General features: G+C 40.1%; 1 protein-coding gene across 1 annotated transcript in view; it reads left to right on the forward strand.

Annotated features, from left to right (window-relative positions):
- The window catches only part of ADSL (adenylosuccinate lyase), a 24,962-nt gene extending 8,330 nt beyond the window's left edge, over positions 1-16,632 (forward strand). Inside the window, exons 2-13 of the mRNA XM_061582722.1 lie at positions 980-989; positions 1,731-1,775; positions 2,252-2,331; positions 3,143-3,314; positions 3,791-3,837; positions 4,465-4,555; positions 9,978-10,047; positions 11,630-11,777; positions 12,624-12,714; positions 14,101-14,190; positions 15,737-15,913; positions 16,458-16,632. Coding sequence (XP_061438706.1) covers positions 980-989; positions 1,731-1,775; positions 2,252-2,331; positions 3,143-3,314; positions 3,791-3,837; positions 4,465-4,555; positions 9,978-10,047; positions 11,630-11,777; positions 12,624-12,714; positions 14,101-14,190; positions 15,737-15,913; positions 16,458-16,544 — 1,108 coding nt within the window. The 3' untranslated portion in view covers positions 16,545-16,632. The remainder of the gene's footprint in view (positions 1-979; positions 990-1,730; positions 1,776-2,251; positions 2,332-3,142; positions 3,315-3,790; positions 3,838-4,464; positions 4,556-9,977; positions 10,048-11,629; positions 11,778-12,623; positions 12,715-14,100; positions 14,191-15,736; positions 15,914-16,457) is intronic.
- The last annotated feature ends 218 nt before the right edge of the window (positions 16,633-16,850 follow it).

Genomic DNA, 16,850 nt, shown 5'->3' on the forward strand with positions numbered 1-16,850 from the left:
TGAAATTCCCTGTTTTAAAGCCGCTTTTGCAGCATTTTGCGGCATTTTTGCCCGACGCACCCCATTATACTCAATGGGTTCCCCTTTACGGCGGCAGTCCAGAACGGAACCTGCCGTATAAGCAAGGCCCGCCTGTACTGTTCTGTCTTGATTAAAAACACAAATGTATATTTGTTTCATTCTCAATGATTGCACCTTTTACTTTCTGTTGCTAGCTGTAATAGGACAATAGTTGAACAAAAACACATAGTATATTGACTGTGCCAGTTGATCATTGGCTCGTTAATTTAAGAAATGAAGGCCCCTTCGTTGCTTGCAGAATATGTGTACGTTTGTATGGAATATCTACTGTCATACCAAAAGGAGAAAAAAACCCTAGCAATTAGCAAGGGGGATTTTTTTTTAAGCAAATAAACAAAATAAGGTTTTTACTCTGCAACAGGAATAGAAAACTTGTAGCCTTCCAGATGTTCTTGGACTCCAGCTCCCATTAGCCTCAGTCAGCATGACCAGTGGTCAAGGATGTACTTAAGCATCATCTGGAGGGATACAAGTTCTCCATCCCTGCTTTACAGTCTTAAATACCAAGTTTGTAAAATATCAGTCTTCAACAGCAATATTTTTTTTCTTTGTTAAAAAACCCCAAAAGATAAATATCTAGGGTCCTGATCAATAGCTAATTTTCCTGGAGGGTCATTTCCAAAAGTGGATGCGGGATTATGGCCAGTATCATAACTGCCCACCACCCACAAAATCCCCTGCCTGCAAATTCTGCTTCTTCAGTTGTCATTTCTTCCCCATCCCTTTTGTCTCTTTGTTGCCAACTGGAGAATCAAACAGTATCTCACTGAGGGCTAGATTTGGTCCAGGTAGCTGCACTTAGACCCCTAATTCAGAGTCTCAATGTTTGAGCCTTTTAAAAATAAAACCATGTTGCCACTTTCTTGCAATCTGTAGTTGATAAACTTGCTGCTAATAGACTAGAGGAGGTATGGACTGGAGAATAGGGGCACTCTTCCATTCTATTATACCAGGTTTGTTCTCTGGCTTCTAGATTCTGACTATGTCTTGTTAAACTTTTACACTATTACCCTTGGCTCCTGATAATTTGTTACTTTGGTTCCCTATTTTGGAGTTCTGTATGCAATGTTTCTGGGATGGAGGAGAGAGCGAACATTACTATAAACCTTGGCCTCTGTGTGGCAAGGAGCTAGTTGTCATGAATGAATACTAGATCATAATGTTTCTTCTGTTTTGGAAACATTGCTGCCATCTTGGGAGTTTTAACATTTCCATGACCATAGTTTTACTGGAGAATATGGAATTTGATTTCCTAGGACCAGACCTAATAGTTGCAGATAGAATCCTAAAAACAAGCATATAATGGAATGAAAGATTCAAAGCCCTGTGAAGTCCTGCATTCAAAACTCTTATCAAAAAATCTCAAATCTGTTGTAGATTCCTGCATCTTCCTTTTCATGGTTTGCACCTCTTGGATGGCACGGACATAATGCTGGTCTTTGGGGAAATAATGCTGATTCTTTTGGGGTAGATCTAAGAGTGACAAAAATAAATTCTTATGCACAATAGCATCCTTGATACAAAGAGATAATTTTAGTTATATCTGTGTGTCTCATGGAAACTGCAATTCACATTGAAAGGAAAATGTAGATTAGCAGATGGCTATTGAATAAAATTGTGCTCAGCTTCTTTATTCCTTTTTGTATTAGGACTTGATCGTTCTTCGGGATGGATTCAACCTGCTTCTTCCCAAGGTGAGATACATAGTTTTAAAGAGGCAGGTGCTGTTGATTCCAAGTGGCTGTTTGCCAAAGTTAACTACTTGGATAGAAGGTTATGGAAACAGAGACGGTTAGGGTCTGGCAACACACTAAGGAAAAAAGTAATTACTTTACAGGGCATCTGATCATTCTTGGCTTCCTGTTGAGCTCATAGAGGCACAAAACTCATTTTCAATTGGGATATTATTTCTGACATCAAAGGGATCAGGTTAAGTTAAATGTTTTCTCTCTTTCTTAGCATATTACAACTCTCCCTACAGAATGATTCAAACTTGACTTCCAGCTTCTCCCCATCTTACCTGTAAATGGAGGGGAAAACTTTATATTCCACCCAACACTCCTTGGAGGACGCTCCATGGAGGAAGGGGTGGGATAAAAATGTAAATAATAATACTTTTGTGACATCCCTCCTTCTCATATGTTTTCTTTCTTTTCTTCAATCTTGCTAGCTTGCCAGGGTGATCAGCCGTCTGGCAGACTTTGCTGAGAAGTATGCCAACTTGCCCACCTTGGGCTTCACTCACTACCAGTAAGTAATTCACAGATTTACTCATTTAATTATGTGATGTGGATGCAGCACATAGTTAAATTACGGAATTTGTTCCCAAAGGAGGCAGTGATGGTCCCCATCTTAAAATGTAAATGTACTGCCTTCAAGTCGATTCTGATTTATGGCGATCCTATGAATAGGGTTTTCATGGTAAGTGGTATTCAGAGGTGGTTTTACCATTGCCTTCCTCTGAGGCTGAGAAGCAGTGACTGGCCCGAGGTCGCCCAGTGAGCTTCATGGCTGTGTGTGGATTAGAACCCTGGTCTCCCAGGTCATAGTCCAACACTGTAACCACTATGCCACACTAGCTCTCGGGTCGCCAACTTAGATGGCTTTAAAAGAAGATGAGACAAATACATTGAGGATGAGACTATCAGTGGCTACTAGCCATGATAGCTGTGCTCTCACTCCCCAGTTGGAAATAGCATGTTTCTGAATACCAGCTGCTGGAAACCAGAGGAGGGAAGAATGCTGTTGTGCTCAGGTCCTTCTTGTTAGCTTTCCACAGGCATCTGGTTGGCAGGCTCTTCTTATGCTCTTACGTTCTTATGATGATGATGCCATTTCTACGTCAGTTCTTTAATTCATCCTCAGATCGGTGGTCTAACTTCTACTGTGCATGCCGGAGCTCAGGAGATCTGTATGAATCATAACTATATGAATCCCATGGAGATTCTGACAGTAACTGTGGTAGAAATTCTTCCAGAGCATAAAGTACAATCACTTTATAGCAATATAGACAAAGCTGCATGGGCTTGTCCTTGAGTTGCATTCTGTGTGGTTATTTTAGGCCTGCCCAGCTAACAACTGTGGGTAAACGCTGTTGCCTGTGGATCCAAGATCTCTGCATGGACCTCCACAATTTTGAGCGGGCACGAGATGAGCTGAGATTTCGTGGTGTAAAAGGCACCACTGGCACCCAGGCCAGCTTCTTGCAGCTCTTTGAAGGAGATCATGACAAAGTAAGTATCCCCAGCAAGGATCAGTTTTGAATTGCAGTTAGTTTGGAAACACTTCACTATTTTATGTAGTAATAATTACAGTGTGCCTTTCAATATGAGCATCCTAAGCAGCACTGAAAGAAGCAATTAAAGCAACATCTAAAAACAATAAAATCCCACAGCAAAAACTGTAAAAAAGCAATTATAAATGAGTAGTCAGAATATCCTGAAGGGTCAGTTTGGCCATCCATCAGGAAAGGAGTGGAGTGGGCATTCCTTAACCCTAAGGTTTTTGCTAAGATGAAATTTGTGTAAGAAATGAAAAAGTTCTGTTATCTGAGAGAGCAGACAGTAAATGATTACTGGGTGATATAGTGACTACATCAACAAAACACCTGTTAGATTCAGAATTATGCAAGAGGAAGAAATTTGTTCTGTGGCACAATCATTCCCACCAGTCACTGCATTCTGAGGTTCCTATCTATTTTTTCCCTGAGGTGGAGGAGCTGGACAGGCTGGTGACTGCAATGGCGGGATTTAAGCGGTATGTAAAAAAAAAAAGCTTCCTTCCCTTACCACTAAGGATGCACCTTTATACTGAGTCAGCCTTCGTCAATTTAGTTTAGTGTTGTCTGCTCTAAGTGGCTGTCCAGGGATTCAGACAGGAGTCTTTCCCAGCCCTATGTGGAGGTGCCAAGGATTGGACCTGAGATCTCCTGGATATAAAGTCTGCCACTAAGCTGTGGCCCTTCCCTGTTCTTAAGATGAACACTGCTGAACATGCGTACAAATTTGGATTCTGCTCCGCAGTTAACATTCCTACTGTTGCAGCTAACTGCTATGACCTATTTCAGGAAAAATTGTGCTTACATTGTTCATGATGTAGGTTTGCAATGGAATTTTCCCCTGTCATAGTCAGGGTGTTGCTTCTCAAACTGGCTCTTCTCCCCATGAGAATGCATGTTCCCCTTTTTTTCTGCTGCCCCACTGCATGTTAACCTGAATTGTAGCATCACACAAATAATTTTACTAGATGATTTGAAACTAATACATTCAAGGCATCACAAAGCAAATATAAAATGAAGGTCAAGGAACCAGTTAATATTGTTTGCTCATTCAACCTTGTTTTTAGGCTGTACTGAACTTCATGATACTTTCTCTTTGGTTTCAGGGCTTATATTGTTACAGGGCAGACTTACAGTCGCAAAGTGGATGTTGAAGTTCTTTCTGTTCTGGCCAGTCTGGGGGCATCTGTACATAAGGTAAGAACTACTTCAATTTCTATATTCAAAGGTGCTACTAAGAACAGAGACTTGAGGGGATGTTAATTTCTGTGGCTGTGCCATTCAAGTTATTTCTCTAGGCTGTTTCAAGCTAATATAACTAAGGCTAACATTTCTTAGCTTGCCTCTTGCTTCTAGAAACATTGATTTCATTCTGCTTTTCTCTTTAGTGTTTAACTCAGATTTGTCTTGTATACCTGACATCTAGGAGATATCCTATATCTGTTGAATTGCAGTAATCTATAATTGAAATGATATATACAAGTGAAAGTAAACTCACTGAGAAATCTTAAGAGTCAAAATACAAGTCAGATGCTAGCCTAATTTGTATAAATCCAATTGTGGATCTATTTATTATTAAAAGCTTCATTTAGAATTGTTATGTCTCTAGGAGATTGTCATAGTCTTACATTCCCATTAAATAAATATTTTCTGCTCTGTTCAGGGAATAGACATTTGAGATTTCTGTATTTTGTGGTGGTTGTTATCTTGCTGTCCTGTCTTTGTCCTTTCTGAAGTCTTACTGCATCTAAGGCATTCCTTTTCATTTCTATTTATATACTAGCCATTGGTTGCAAATTAGGAAGTTTCAGTTCACTAATATGAGATTACTAAAGCAGCCTGTGTAAGGGTGTATTAGTTTTGAAAGACACTGAGTTGTTGCTTAATGAGCTACAGCTTTATTAATGTTCATAGAAATTTAACCATGTCTTGGGACCTAGTTTTTGTTATGTTTCAGTGATTTGCACCAGACTTGGGAGCTCTTATTTACAACATCAGTAAACAGTTGTCCCACCTAGAATGGCTTTCCTATTTATTTCAAAGGAGAAAGCCAATTTGCATTCCTCTGTGTGTGTTGACTTTCTCCTTTAAATTTTATTTAGTTATGTTTCATTGGTTGGATTGTATATATAACGGAGGATTCATAATAAGGTAATGAAAATATTAGAATATCATCATTATATGTCTCATTCCTGTATAGAATAAATGAGACCCAATTTTGCACAGGTTTATACTCCTGTTGATATCCATATCCATTCCTCACTCTTGACTAGCTTTGTTTTTGAACTATTTTTATTTGCCATTTTAAAACCATGAGTTGAAAACTTGTCAGAAAATTTGATCTTAGCTTCAATTTGGCCTTTCAAATAATTCCACATTAATAATATACCATCCACTGAAAGTTCATACCACAATGCCTCTCTAATTATAGCAACAATCAGAGCACAACATAGTTACATTTATTTCACAGTACTACCACATATGTGTAAAGTCACATGGATCTTTATTACATCTCCAACAATTTGCATGGTCCAACTTAATACTTTTGTAAGTTATAAAGTCAGATACCATTGGATGATAGTTTTATATCAGTTCTTCTTTAGGACCATTGTGATGTTCCTTGGATCCTTTGGAAAGACCTTAGCCCACTTCTTACCCTGGCACTACAGGAGGTCACTAGATAGCCAAATTAGATATGTGTTTAGTTCTTCTAACTTTGACACTGGGACTAGATCCACCCAAAAGTATCCAGGTCATCCACAGCTGCCACCGCCTATTAGCTTAAGAAATACCTACAACTCTGTTAGCTTCCACTCCACTGTCCACCAAATTCACCTACATTACCACATCTGTCTGTCTGTCTGTCTCTCTGTCTAATCTATCTATTTATGTATTTATTTTATTAAAGTATTTATAAGCCACACTTTTATTAAAAGTACATCAAAGCAACTTACAACATACAAAGACATGATAAAATTAAAAACCAATAAAAACATCATTAAAAACAATAAAAGCATCAACAAATACTGGATTGGTTGGGTGTGGAAAGAAATTCATGTTAAAACCCTGTCTAAAAAGTCCGTTTTTCAAGAGATGCTTGAAAGAAAGAAGGGATCGTTCCTGTAGAACCTCTATTGATAGGAAGTTCCACAGGGCAGGGCCTGCCACACGAAGAGCTCAGTCTTTGCTGGAGGCCAACCAAACCTCTGGGGCATGGGGAACCACCAAAAGTGCCCCATCAGAAGATCTCAGTGATCGAGATGGAACATAGGGAGTCGGGCGATCCCTAAGGTACTTTGGGCCCAAGTTGTTTAGGGCTTTGTGAACCTTGTACCTTGAACCCCAGCCCAGTAGCAACTTTTGTTGTAGTTTGGTTTAACAAGAGCAGTAGATTGAGATCAGAACACACCAGTTTAACTAAACATTTATTAACAAATGCAGAGAACATAGAAGTGCAGCCAAGGAAATAGAGACAAATGTTAATTTGAACTTCAACACATGCCCCAACTGACAAAGTAGAAAGCAGGTTGTATCTTACTGGCACCTTAGTCCTAGACTATGTATATATTAGAAATCAAAATACATTTTCTTACTGATCTTCTTTTAGAAGATGTGGCTTGGAATTCAGGGGTCATAGTTTCTGTTATTCCAGTTGAAGAGCTTTAACAGAAGACTTGGTTGAATATTTATAGTACCCTGTCAGCAAAACTGATGGCAGGGTCTGCTTTAGAATATCAGGCAGGTTGAAACCAAGATCAACCAGCGGTAGCAGCTTGAATTTTTCCCTTAGGAAGGAATGCTTATTGGGTGTCTGGGTACAAGAAGTGTCAGATACAGACTTATAAATTATGGGTGATATCTAAGTCATGCTTGGAGTAGACCCATTGAAATAAACTAAAGTCCATGAATTCAGTTAGTCTACTCTGAGTATAACATTGGATAGTGCCCAGTATGTAAATTCTACAATTTGACCTATGGTATCCCAGACTCTGTGACAGTCGCGCATAAATTTTAACATAATAGTAGATTGGATCCAAATCCATATGTTTAGGGGTAGGGAAAATGCTCATATTCAGATGTTCCCTAATATAGAATAAATGAGATGTCAAAGATTGTAGCATTAATTCTTTGTATAATAGACTCAGTGATAATGTGGTGGTGGACAGATTACGATGGTCTGCTCCTGGAGACTAATGGAATCCACTGGATTCCTGAATGCCCTAGAGAGTTCCCAGTAGATAGAGCAGGTGACTCCGTTGAAGCCTTTGTCATGCTGTGAAACAATGAGGCATTTGGGCTCTTAACACAATTGTCCCTGAGCACCCTCTCCAGCATTTGGAGCCCGGTTTGCACCTTGGTACATCAGCGAAGTAAGGGCAATGAAATGGACTGGACAACAGCTAGAGTGCAAGTGGGGAAAGTCATGCTGTGAGACTGATCAGGCATGAGTAAAACATCATAACCGTGCCTTCTGTGTGGTGGTGAAGGCCACTTCTGTGCCATCATTGCATACTCAAGCAGCCAGCCAGTGGAGCTTTTCCATATTGTCAGGGGTCTGTTGATATCAACTCCAGGAAATGGAGTTTTAGACCCTTTGGAGGCCCGCTGTGAATTGTTTGCAAGGCACTTTGAGGGTAAATGTCCTCACTTCCGTAGCAATCTTGATGCCCCATCCACATCTATTGTAGACCCCAGTGAGGTGTCCAGTGCAACGTCTGCTGCAACATCTTGAGATCAGTTTCATTTGATGCAGCCTGATGACGTAGACAAGGTGCTTGCAACGATGCAGCCAGCAACATGTCCTCTCAACCTTTGCCCTTTTTGGCTTATTTAAAGGGGGGTTGACCGAGTGGATCCAGGGTGTGGTCAACACGTTTTTGTGGGAGGGAGTGGTTCCAGCCACCCTGAAAAAGCCCACCCTGGACTCACTGGTTTGTGACAACTACCACCCTGTCTCAAATGCCCCCTTTTTAGGGACGGTGATTGAGAGGATTGTGGCACAGCAGTTGCAAGTACTCTTGGATGAAACAGATTATCTTGACCCATTCAGTCTGGGTTCAGGCCAAGTTATGTTATTGAATTGGCCTTGGTTGCCCTGATGGATAACCTTTATCAAGAGAAGGACAGGAAGAGTGCGACCCTTACTTGATCTCTCAGCGGCTTTTAATACCATTAACCATGGTATCCTTCTGGGCCAGCTAGGTGAGATGGGTATCAGAGGCACTGTTTTACAGTGGTTCTGATCCTATCTTCAGGGTCATTTTCAGATAATAGCATTGAGTGATTGTCTTTTGAGCCCCTGGCAGTTGTGCTGTGGTGTGCCACAGGGTACCATGTTGTTCCCCATGCTGTTTAACGTCTATGTGAAGCCCTTAGGAGTGGTCATCAGGAGATTTGGAGCGAGGTGTCAGCAGTACACTGGATATCCCCAGCCCGGTTTCTCTATAACATCTGAATGGGAGAGGCTGTGCAAGCCCTGGACCAGTGCCTGGACTCGGTGGTGGGCTGAACGAGGGCCAATAAACTGAGTCTGAATCCTAGCAAGATGGAGGTGCTGTAGGTTGGTGGTTCTTGAGTTAAGATAATTGGTCAGTTGCCTGCTTTGGATGGTGTCGTACTCCCTCTGAAAGAGAAGGTCCATAGTCTGGGCATGCTCCTGGATCCATCTTGGTTGCTAGAGGCCCAGGTGACCTCAGTGGCTACGAGTACCTTTTACCAGCTTCAATTGGCAAGACAGCTGTGGCCATTTCTGGACCGGGATAGCCTGAACACTTTTGTCCATGCACTGGTAACGTCCAGACTGAATTACTATAATGTACTCTATGCGGGGCTGCCCTTGAGGTTGATCTGGAAGCTGCAGCTGGTGCAAAATGTGGCGGTGTGATTGCTCACTGGAGCAAGGTATCACCAACATGTCATCACATTGCTGCTGAAAGAATTGCATTGGCTGCCCATTAGCTACCAGGCTAAGTTCAAGGATCTACTTTTGATGTACAAAGCCCTATACAGCTTGGAACCAGGATAGATGAAAGAATGTCTTACCCTTTATATAACCAGTCGATCACTCCACTCTGCAGGTGAGGGCCTTCTGCAAATACCATCTTATCAGGAGGTTCATTCCACACAACATAGGAAGCTGACCTTTAGTGTAGTGGCACCTACCCTCTGGAATTCCCTCTCTTTAAATATTAGACAGGCACCATCTCTTTTCTCTTTTTGGCGCCTACTAAAGACCTTCCTCTTTCAACAAGCCATTTAAGTAGAGACCTTATCCCAGTCTGCATCTGTGTTAGAATTGCTTTTTAAGATATTTTTAAGCTTTTTAAAAAATATGTTTTGTTTTAATGTATTTTAAACTCTGTTTTTATGATGTTTTAGAGTGTTTTTGTTAGCCACCCTAGGCTCCTACTGGGAGGAAGGACAGGATATAAATTTAATAAATAAATAAATAAATAATGTGAAATCTTACATGCAATAGGTCTAAGTGTGCACCTGAAATGAATTAGGGGTTTTTTTGTCTCCCTAGTAGTTAGTAATGGAAACCATCTCCAAGTTTACTGGTGGATGCCAGTGCTGTCTGGGAACAGTACGTGAACTGATTCTTGTTGTTTTTCTCCAGATATGTACTGATATTCGCCTTTTGGCCAATCTCAAAGAAATAGAGGAACCTTTTGAGAAAGAACAAATTGGTAAGCAATGACTGTGGAAACAGGAATTTACTCTGTTTGTACTATTTTATTTTATTTAACCCACCTCTTCATTTTAGTACCACTTACAAGATTTTACACATATTTGAAGTGTCTACCTTTTGAAGTTTTTTCCATACCATAAAAGAATGATTAAAAGTAAAATAAAAATGGAATATGTGTAAACAAGTCTCGGAGAGGGTCAACAGATATATTTACGTCCCACAATTTCTATGTAAAAGACTGGTGCAGAGAAGATGTGCACATACGATTACCACGTAAATGAAATGGAACATGAAAATACACTTTAGTACATTTCTGAATTCTTTACTAAATATCCAACAAGTTGCTGTATGGCGACTGAAATTATGACTCCTCTCAGAAAGTGAGATAATAGGTTAGTTCAGATGTAATGCCAAACCACGTTAATGCTATGGGAATGAACTGTCAAGGAATTTTGGGCTCACACTCAAATTGGGAAAACTGTGGATTGCTCCAACCTAAGTCAGTTTAAACAAGCCAGAATCAAATCACAGTTTCAGATCTGTTTGCTAACTAGCTATGGTTAGAACAAACCACAATTCCCCAAGATTGAATATAATGTGGAACTGTGGTTTATTTTAAAGGGAGAAGAGAAGCTTTCACTCTTGTGTCGTCTCTGAGGGAGGGGGAGTGTGTAAGCCAAAGGCTGAGCTCATTCCTGATCACCTACATCTCGGGTGGGGAACCTATGGCCCTCCAGATGTTGCTGGATTTTTAGTTCAGATGAAATGGTAGGATTGATGGGAGTTCACTAAATTCAGTTGAATTCAGCTAAAGGCACTGAATACAAGCTCCACTTGCCAAGGAACAATCATTAGCGCACTTTAAGGCTTTCATTTTTATTTTTTATTTTTTTGCAGCCACATCTTTACCTGCCCCACACCTGACAACACATATATGAGAAATCAGGTGTTGGGTGCATAGGGCATTGCTTGGAGAAAGCAGCCTTGAGAGCCAAATTAGTACTCCTGCATAAAAAGTCCATGGGGTGAAGGTTTCTCACTGTTGCTCTACAGAAACTCTGTGTTCTAAGTAGTTAAAACTAGGGATCATAGTATACAAATCTTGACTTATTTTGATGCCACCACATTGGCAGAATCTTACAGTTCTACACTTTTATGTGCAAAATGTGCTGTCTATTAGAAGTTTTTGTGTATTAAATTTATATCCTGCCCTTCCTCCCAAAAAGAGCCCAGGACAGCAAACAAGTGATAAAATAAACTTAAAACAAAGCATTTTGAAAGCAGTTCCAATACAGATGGAGACTGGAATAAAGATACCTACTTAAAAGGCTTGTTGAAGGAAGGTCTTCAATAGGCAACAAAAATTCAAAGTGATGGTGATTGTCTAATATTTGACACTGATATTTGATATTGGTGAGGATTATGTTTGCTGATGACTTGAGTAATTTTTTAGATAAGCAGTGAGAGAGAACTTTAAAAAGACACACCATGGTAACATTCTTGATGGATGTTTATTCTACCACCATATTTGCATACTCTTCCCTCTCCTGTTGCCCTTCACCCCACCCCCCACTGTACAGGCTCAAGTGCCATGGCTTATAAACGGAATCCCATGCGTTCAGAGCGATGTTGCAGTTTAGCTCGCCACCTTATGATTCTGGTCCTGGACCCCCTTCAGACAGCTTCTGTGCAGTGGTTTGAGCGCACGTTGGATGATAGTGCAAACAGGTACGCTCCTGATTCTTATCATCAGGACACGAAGAAAATTCTAACTGTGTCTTGAAGGAAGAAATGAAATGCGTGAAATAAACCAATATTACTGTGATACTCTGGACTGCAGCCAATAGTAAATGCACTTACTTTGAAATAAACTTCTGATTTCAGTGGAACCTCTTTACACTTCATAGGCCAGTCTACTTGTATAAGGCCATCATTGAAGAATGTAATTCTTAAAGGTTAAACTAGGGATGTGGAGGATTGCTACCCATTTCACCTCCCTTGGACTCATGCATGGATCAGAATGAAGATCTGTGGAGTAAGCACATAACCGACTGATCAATCCTTGCATGGTTCTGTACTCTATTTACAAAGTGGGCCAAGGGCTGCCTCTTTCTTTAACATTTGACAGCGCTCCCTTCATGGAGAATTGTGTGAAGAAAAAGATTGCTATCCTCACGTAGCACACGGCAATGGAGGAAGTATCAGCCCCCCTAAGCAGCACTTAAATGTTGAAAAAAGTAAGAGGCAGCCCTCAGACCACCTCATACATTATTTTTTTGTAAACCTGGATGGATATTTTAAAATATATATTTTCCCACAGACTGGGAACATGGAGCCAGTTTTGTGAATACCTGAAACTGGCACAGGACAAAACTAGGTTGATCCATCTATTCCTAGGCTAAACCCAACAAAATATTCCTTGAAACCCTGTCAGCCTGGGAAAATATGAAGAGTAAGTTAATTAATGAGGAAAGAAATAATACTGAGCAGTTAATACTGAGCATTCCCCTTTCTGTCGGAATGCTGCAATATTTTTCTACCTATTCTGGTACTCTTGTGACTCTTTCCCCACAGGCGCGTATGTTTAGCTGAGGCCTTCCTCACTGCTGACATTATACTTAGCACCCTACAAAATATCTCTGAAGGTCTTGTGGTGTATCCCAAGGTAAGAAGAGTGTGAGCACTTGCTTCCCCAGATTGGTGGTTTTCAAACCTAAAAAGCCTGGGGTTCCTTAGAAGCTTATCAGGGGTTCCTCCCTGAAAAGATCAGCAATGGCAGACAAACTTCCCTGAAAAACAGCTTGCGTCCTGTTATCAATCTTCCCTTGCAGTGCACAGCCACTGTGTGTTGTATATGTTTTCAAGTGCACTCTCAGTTAACACGGGTGACAACAAGGACCAACAGGCATGGCTACAACCCCACATAACTTAGCATAAACCCAAACACATTCCCCAGAAACTTCTGCAACATTCTGAGGTTCCTTGGCAGACATGGGAAGAGTTTCCTTAAAGACAGAAAGTTTCAAAACCTCTGCCATAAATAACGACCCCATTTCCAGCACTGGGTTTGTAGAAGGTTTTAAAAGACAAGCCCATTCATATCAACTGGTTTTACTGGTGGGGTGGGTCACAATCACTACTAAGCTGATACCAGCTTGGGGCTAAGGGGAGCTGGGCATAATGCATTTGGGAACCTCTACCGCAGGGATTAAGGTATCTGTCATCCAGTTGCTACATGGCTCTTCTAAGATGAGTGAGATAGGGTATGTACAGACATAACATTATTTGGTGGGAATGCTTTGGAAGCACACTCACCATGTTTTCAAACAAACCATTTTCCAGGGCCAAACTCAGGAAAAAAACAGCTTTTTGAATTTGCAGCAAGTGTCGACCATGCACAGTGCTGATTGGGTAGCATTTGTAGCATGAACCCATTCCTCAGAGTAGTTTTGCTACTCTTTTGTTACCTCCTTGTAAAAAATAATCCATTTAACGCATGCTTAAGTTGATCAGTGCATGTGTGACATTTGAATAAGGGCATGCAAGGGACAAAACTGACAACTCGAGCAGTATTTGATTCATCAGTTAATATGCCTGTCACTTTTACTGTGGAGATGGGAGGAAGCTGGCTTGCTCCTCAGGAAAAAAATTGTGGCTTCCTTTTTTTAACATTGCAACTGTATGCACATGCAAAGAGACCAAAGAAAAATGGTTTTCGAGGGTTAGGAAGGAGCTATTATTCCTCTCAAGATGTAGCAGGTTTGAGATGATATTGAATGTGAGACTATTGAAAAACATGCCATCTAGGAATGGAAGCTGCTTTATAAAGGGCGAGACTATTGGTCCAATATCATCTATTCTGACTGGCAGCAGCTCCAGGGTCTTAGGTAGAGATCTTTCTAATGTGCTACCAATCTGGCACCTTCTGTATACAAAGTATGTGCTTTATTACTGAGCTGTGGTCCCTGCCCTAAATAAATAATGAAGAGTAATGTAAAAACTGGATTTTCCAATCCATTATATAAAAAGTTATATTTGATGTTTGCTTTAGGTAATTGCAAGACGTATTCAACAGGAGTTGCCTTTCATGTCTACAGAAAATATTATCATGGCCATGGTAAAAGCTGGGGGCAACCGCCAGGTATGTACCTAATTACAGGCACTTATTCACAAGCACCTAAAGGGACTTTACACACAAGGGAATGGAGGGGTGATAAGAAAGTTGTAAAGCCATGCATTTATTTTGAACTCCTTGCTCTTCCATAATCTAACACTATTTTACATTTATGCTCATCCTCTTTCATCATATTGTGAAGAGGGAACACTAGCTGTGGGAGGTACTTCTGATTTTTACGAGTTCAACCAGGGAAAGCATAAGTGGTCTTATTTGTTATATTGCCCATTTTGATATCACTATATTAGTATTTAGAAATCAGAAATGGAACATTACAATGTGTATCTTTTGCAAGTTGTTATAATGCCAAACAAAGGTGCTTTTGCAAATACCTTTTAAACTGCAGTGCTGACCAATGTTTAAATATCTGTGGATCTGCACTAACTGTACTATTTGTGTGGCTTTTTCCTGGGTTCTTTACCTAAGTACATTGAATGCTGGAAGCAATTCTGTCACTCCTGGACTGATTTTCTTCAGTCTCGTATGACTTTCAGAGTTTAAAGGGTCACTCTAACCAGGACAAAGATCCCTATACATTAATTGCAGGCTAGGCGAAGTGAAAAATGTGGTGCCTAGTGCAGAACTATTTCATTTGACCCTGAGGAAGCACATAAAACTTTCCGCTTTAAGTCACGGGATTTGGAAACGAGAGCCAAAGGTAGAGGCAAGTTGTACAACATGTTACAAAGAGGGAGGGGCTCCTAATTTCAGAAGGTTCCTGGCTCCTGAAATATCAACATTTCACGAATGTCACTTGACATTTTCTCCATACAGTGAGCCTTCTGTGAGATGATAAATTTATTTTCCATTTCCCCTTCTTATAAGAGTTCTTGGTAGGAATATTTTGTGTCCTAAAGGCTTTTTCCAGAAAGCTCTGAAATGATTTTTGTTTGTCTTACTGCTTTTTGGTAATTTTATCTTATTTCTAGATTTATTATGCTTCCAAGATGCATCTAGAGCTGATTAGTTTTTAAGAAATATTATGCACTGATAGGCTACTTGAATATTCTACAAAGCATCTGAGGTTTTCAGGAGCAATTTTTGCTATCTGTCATTGCAGTTTGTGTGTAATTAAGAAGAGATTCTGAATTGACTGAACAATAAATGAACACATTGAAGAGAGAATTCAGGGACTGCAATAGTTCTATCACAGACAGTTCAAATGTTTTGTTCATTCCCAAGTAGGCTAGCTCAGCATATATTTGAAGAGTTCCCACACTCCATTTTCAGGCTGAGACTAATGAAAACAATATAGCTTAAATACCACACCATGATTTTTGCTTTTCCCTCCTCCTTGCTTGACGTTCAGCCTAATGAAGAATTCTGGAGAACTCAAAAGTTTGCTCATTATTTTTGACATTTTGGTTGGCCTAATAAAGATATTGCTGTAATCTGTTTTTTTCTTATGAGCAATCACAACTACCTTTTGCTTTTTGTAAAGCCCATGTATGATACTTACAGTGCTTACCATGTTTCCTGGTTTATTAGTAATGTGGTATCCACATTTTCCTAGGATTGTCATGAGAAGATACGCATTCTATCCCAGGAGGCAGCTTCTGTTGTGAAACAAGAAGGGGGTGATAATGATCTCATTGCACGTATTCGTGCAGATCCTTACTTCAGCCCTATCCAAGGACAACTGGAATCTCTATTGGAGCCCACATCATTTATTGGGCGTGCTTCCCAGCAGGTAAAGAGAATAAAAAAGTTATTATGAGGTTGCTGTGGACACTAGTCATATCATCCCGTGACTGGAGCAGTTTTCACCTACTTACTCACTTTAGACTTTTCCTTCATTCATTACTACCTGACCTTTCCATAATATATTCATGAATTTTTATTTTAAATTACCTTCCCCCACCCTGCCTCCCTGGTTTAACGCAGACTGTAGCCCAGTAGACTGTATCGGTCAATTCTTCATTTACCAGTTCCTAGCAAAGTTAATCTTTAATGGGAACACTCTAAGCAAAATTCTTAGCATATCTCTCATATCTGGAAGATTTCACTTTCTGTACATCTACCATTTCTTCTTAGTTGTTCACTGGTACATTTTGCAAGAGGACAAACCTAGGCATCTGTATCTTCTTTTACCTGTTGTTCCTACACATTCTGATTCATCCCTTTCTGAATCACAGCAGTCTGCAAAATGGAATAATTGGTTAATATGCTGAGGCTAAATGTGTACTTGACCCAGATTATTCTTTTAACTCTTTTTTTCCTCTGCTCCACAACAGGTAGCAAGATTCCTGAAAGAAGAGGTCCACCCAGTGCTGACATCTTATCAGAGCAAAATGGCTGTAAAAATGGAGCTGTCTCTTTAATTAGTATTCAGTTAGTATTTTATTGGAGTGTTTATGGGAAAAAATTGTAAAATATATTTTAAAACATAAATATACACAAAGTGTCAAATTGGGTCTTACGTAGTTTCTGTGGCAGGCCTGGAAAATCATAAGGGCAGGTAACATTCTAGAGGAGAATATGCATCTGAATTAAAGCTAAAATTTATATTGCAGTTGTCAAGAGGCAGAATGGGAGTTCACTTTGCAAAAACAATTGTCAGCCAAAATAGGAGATGTATAAAAAAGTGCAATGTTTCTTGGTGTTCCTTTTGTTCAATTTACTGGCTA

Source organism: Rhineura floridana, chromosome 8 (genome assembly GCF_030035675.1).
Source record: "Rhineura floridana isolate rRhiFlo1 chromosome 8, rRhiFlo1.hap2, whole genome shotgun sequence".
Taxonomy (NCBI): domain Eukaryota; kingdom Metazoa; phylum Chordata; class Lepidosauria; order Squamata; family Rhineuridae; genus Rhineura; species Rhineura floridana.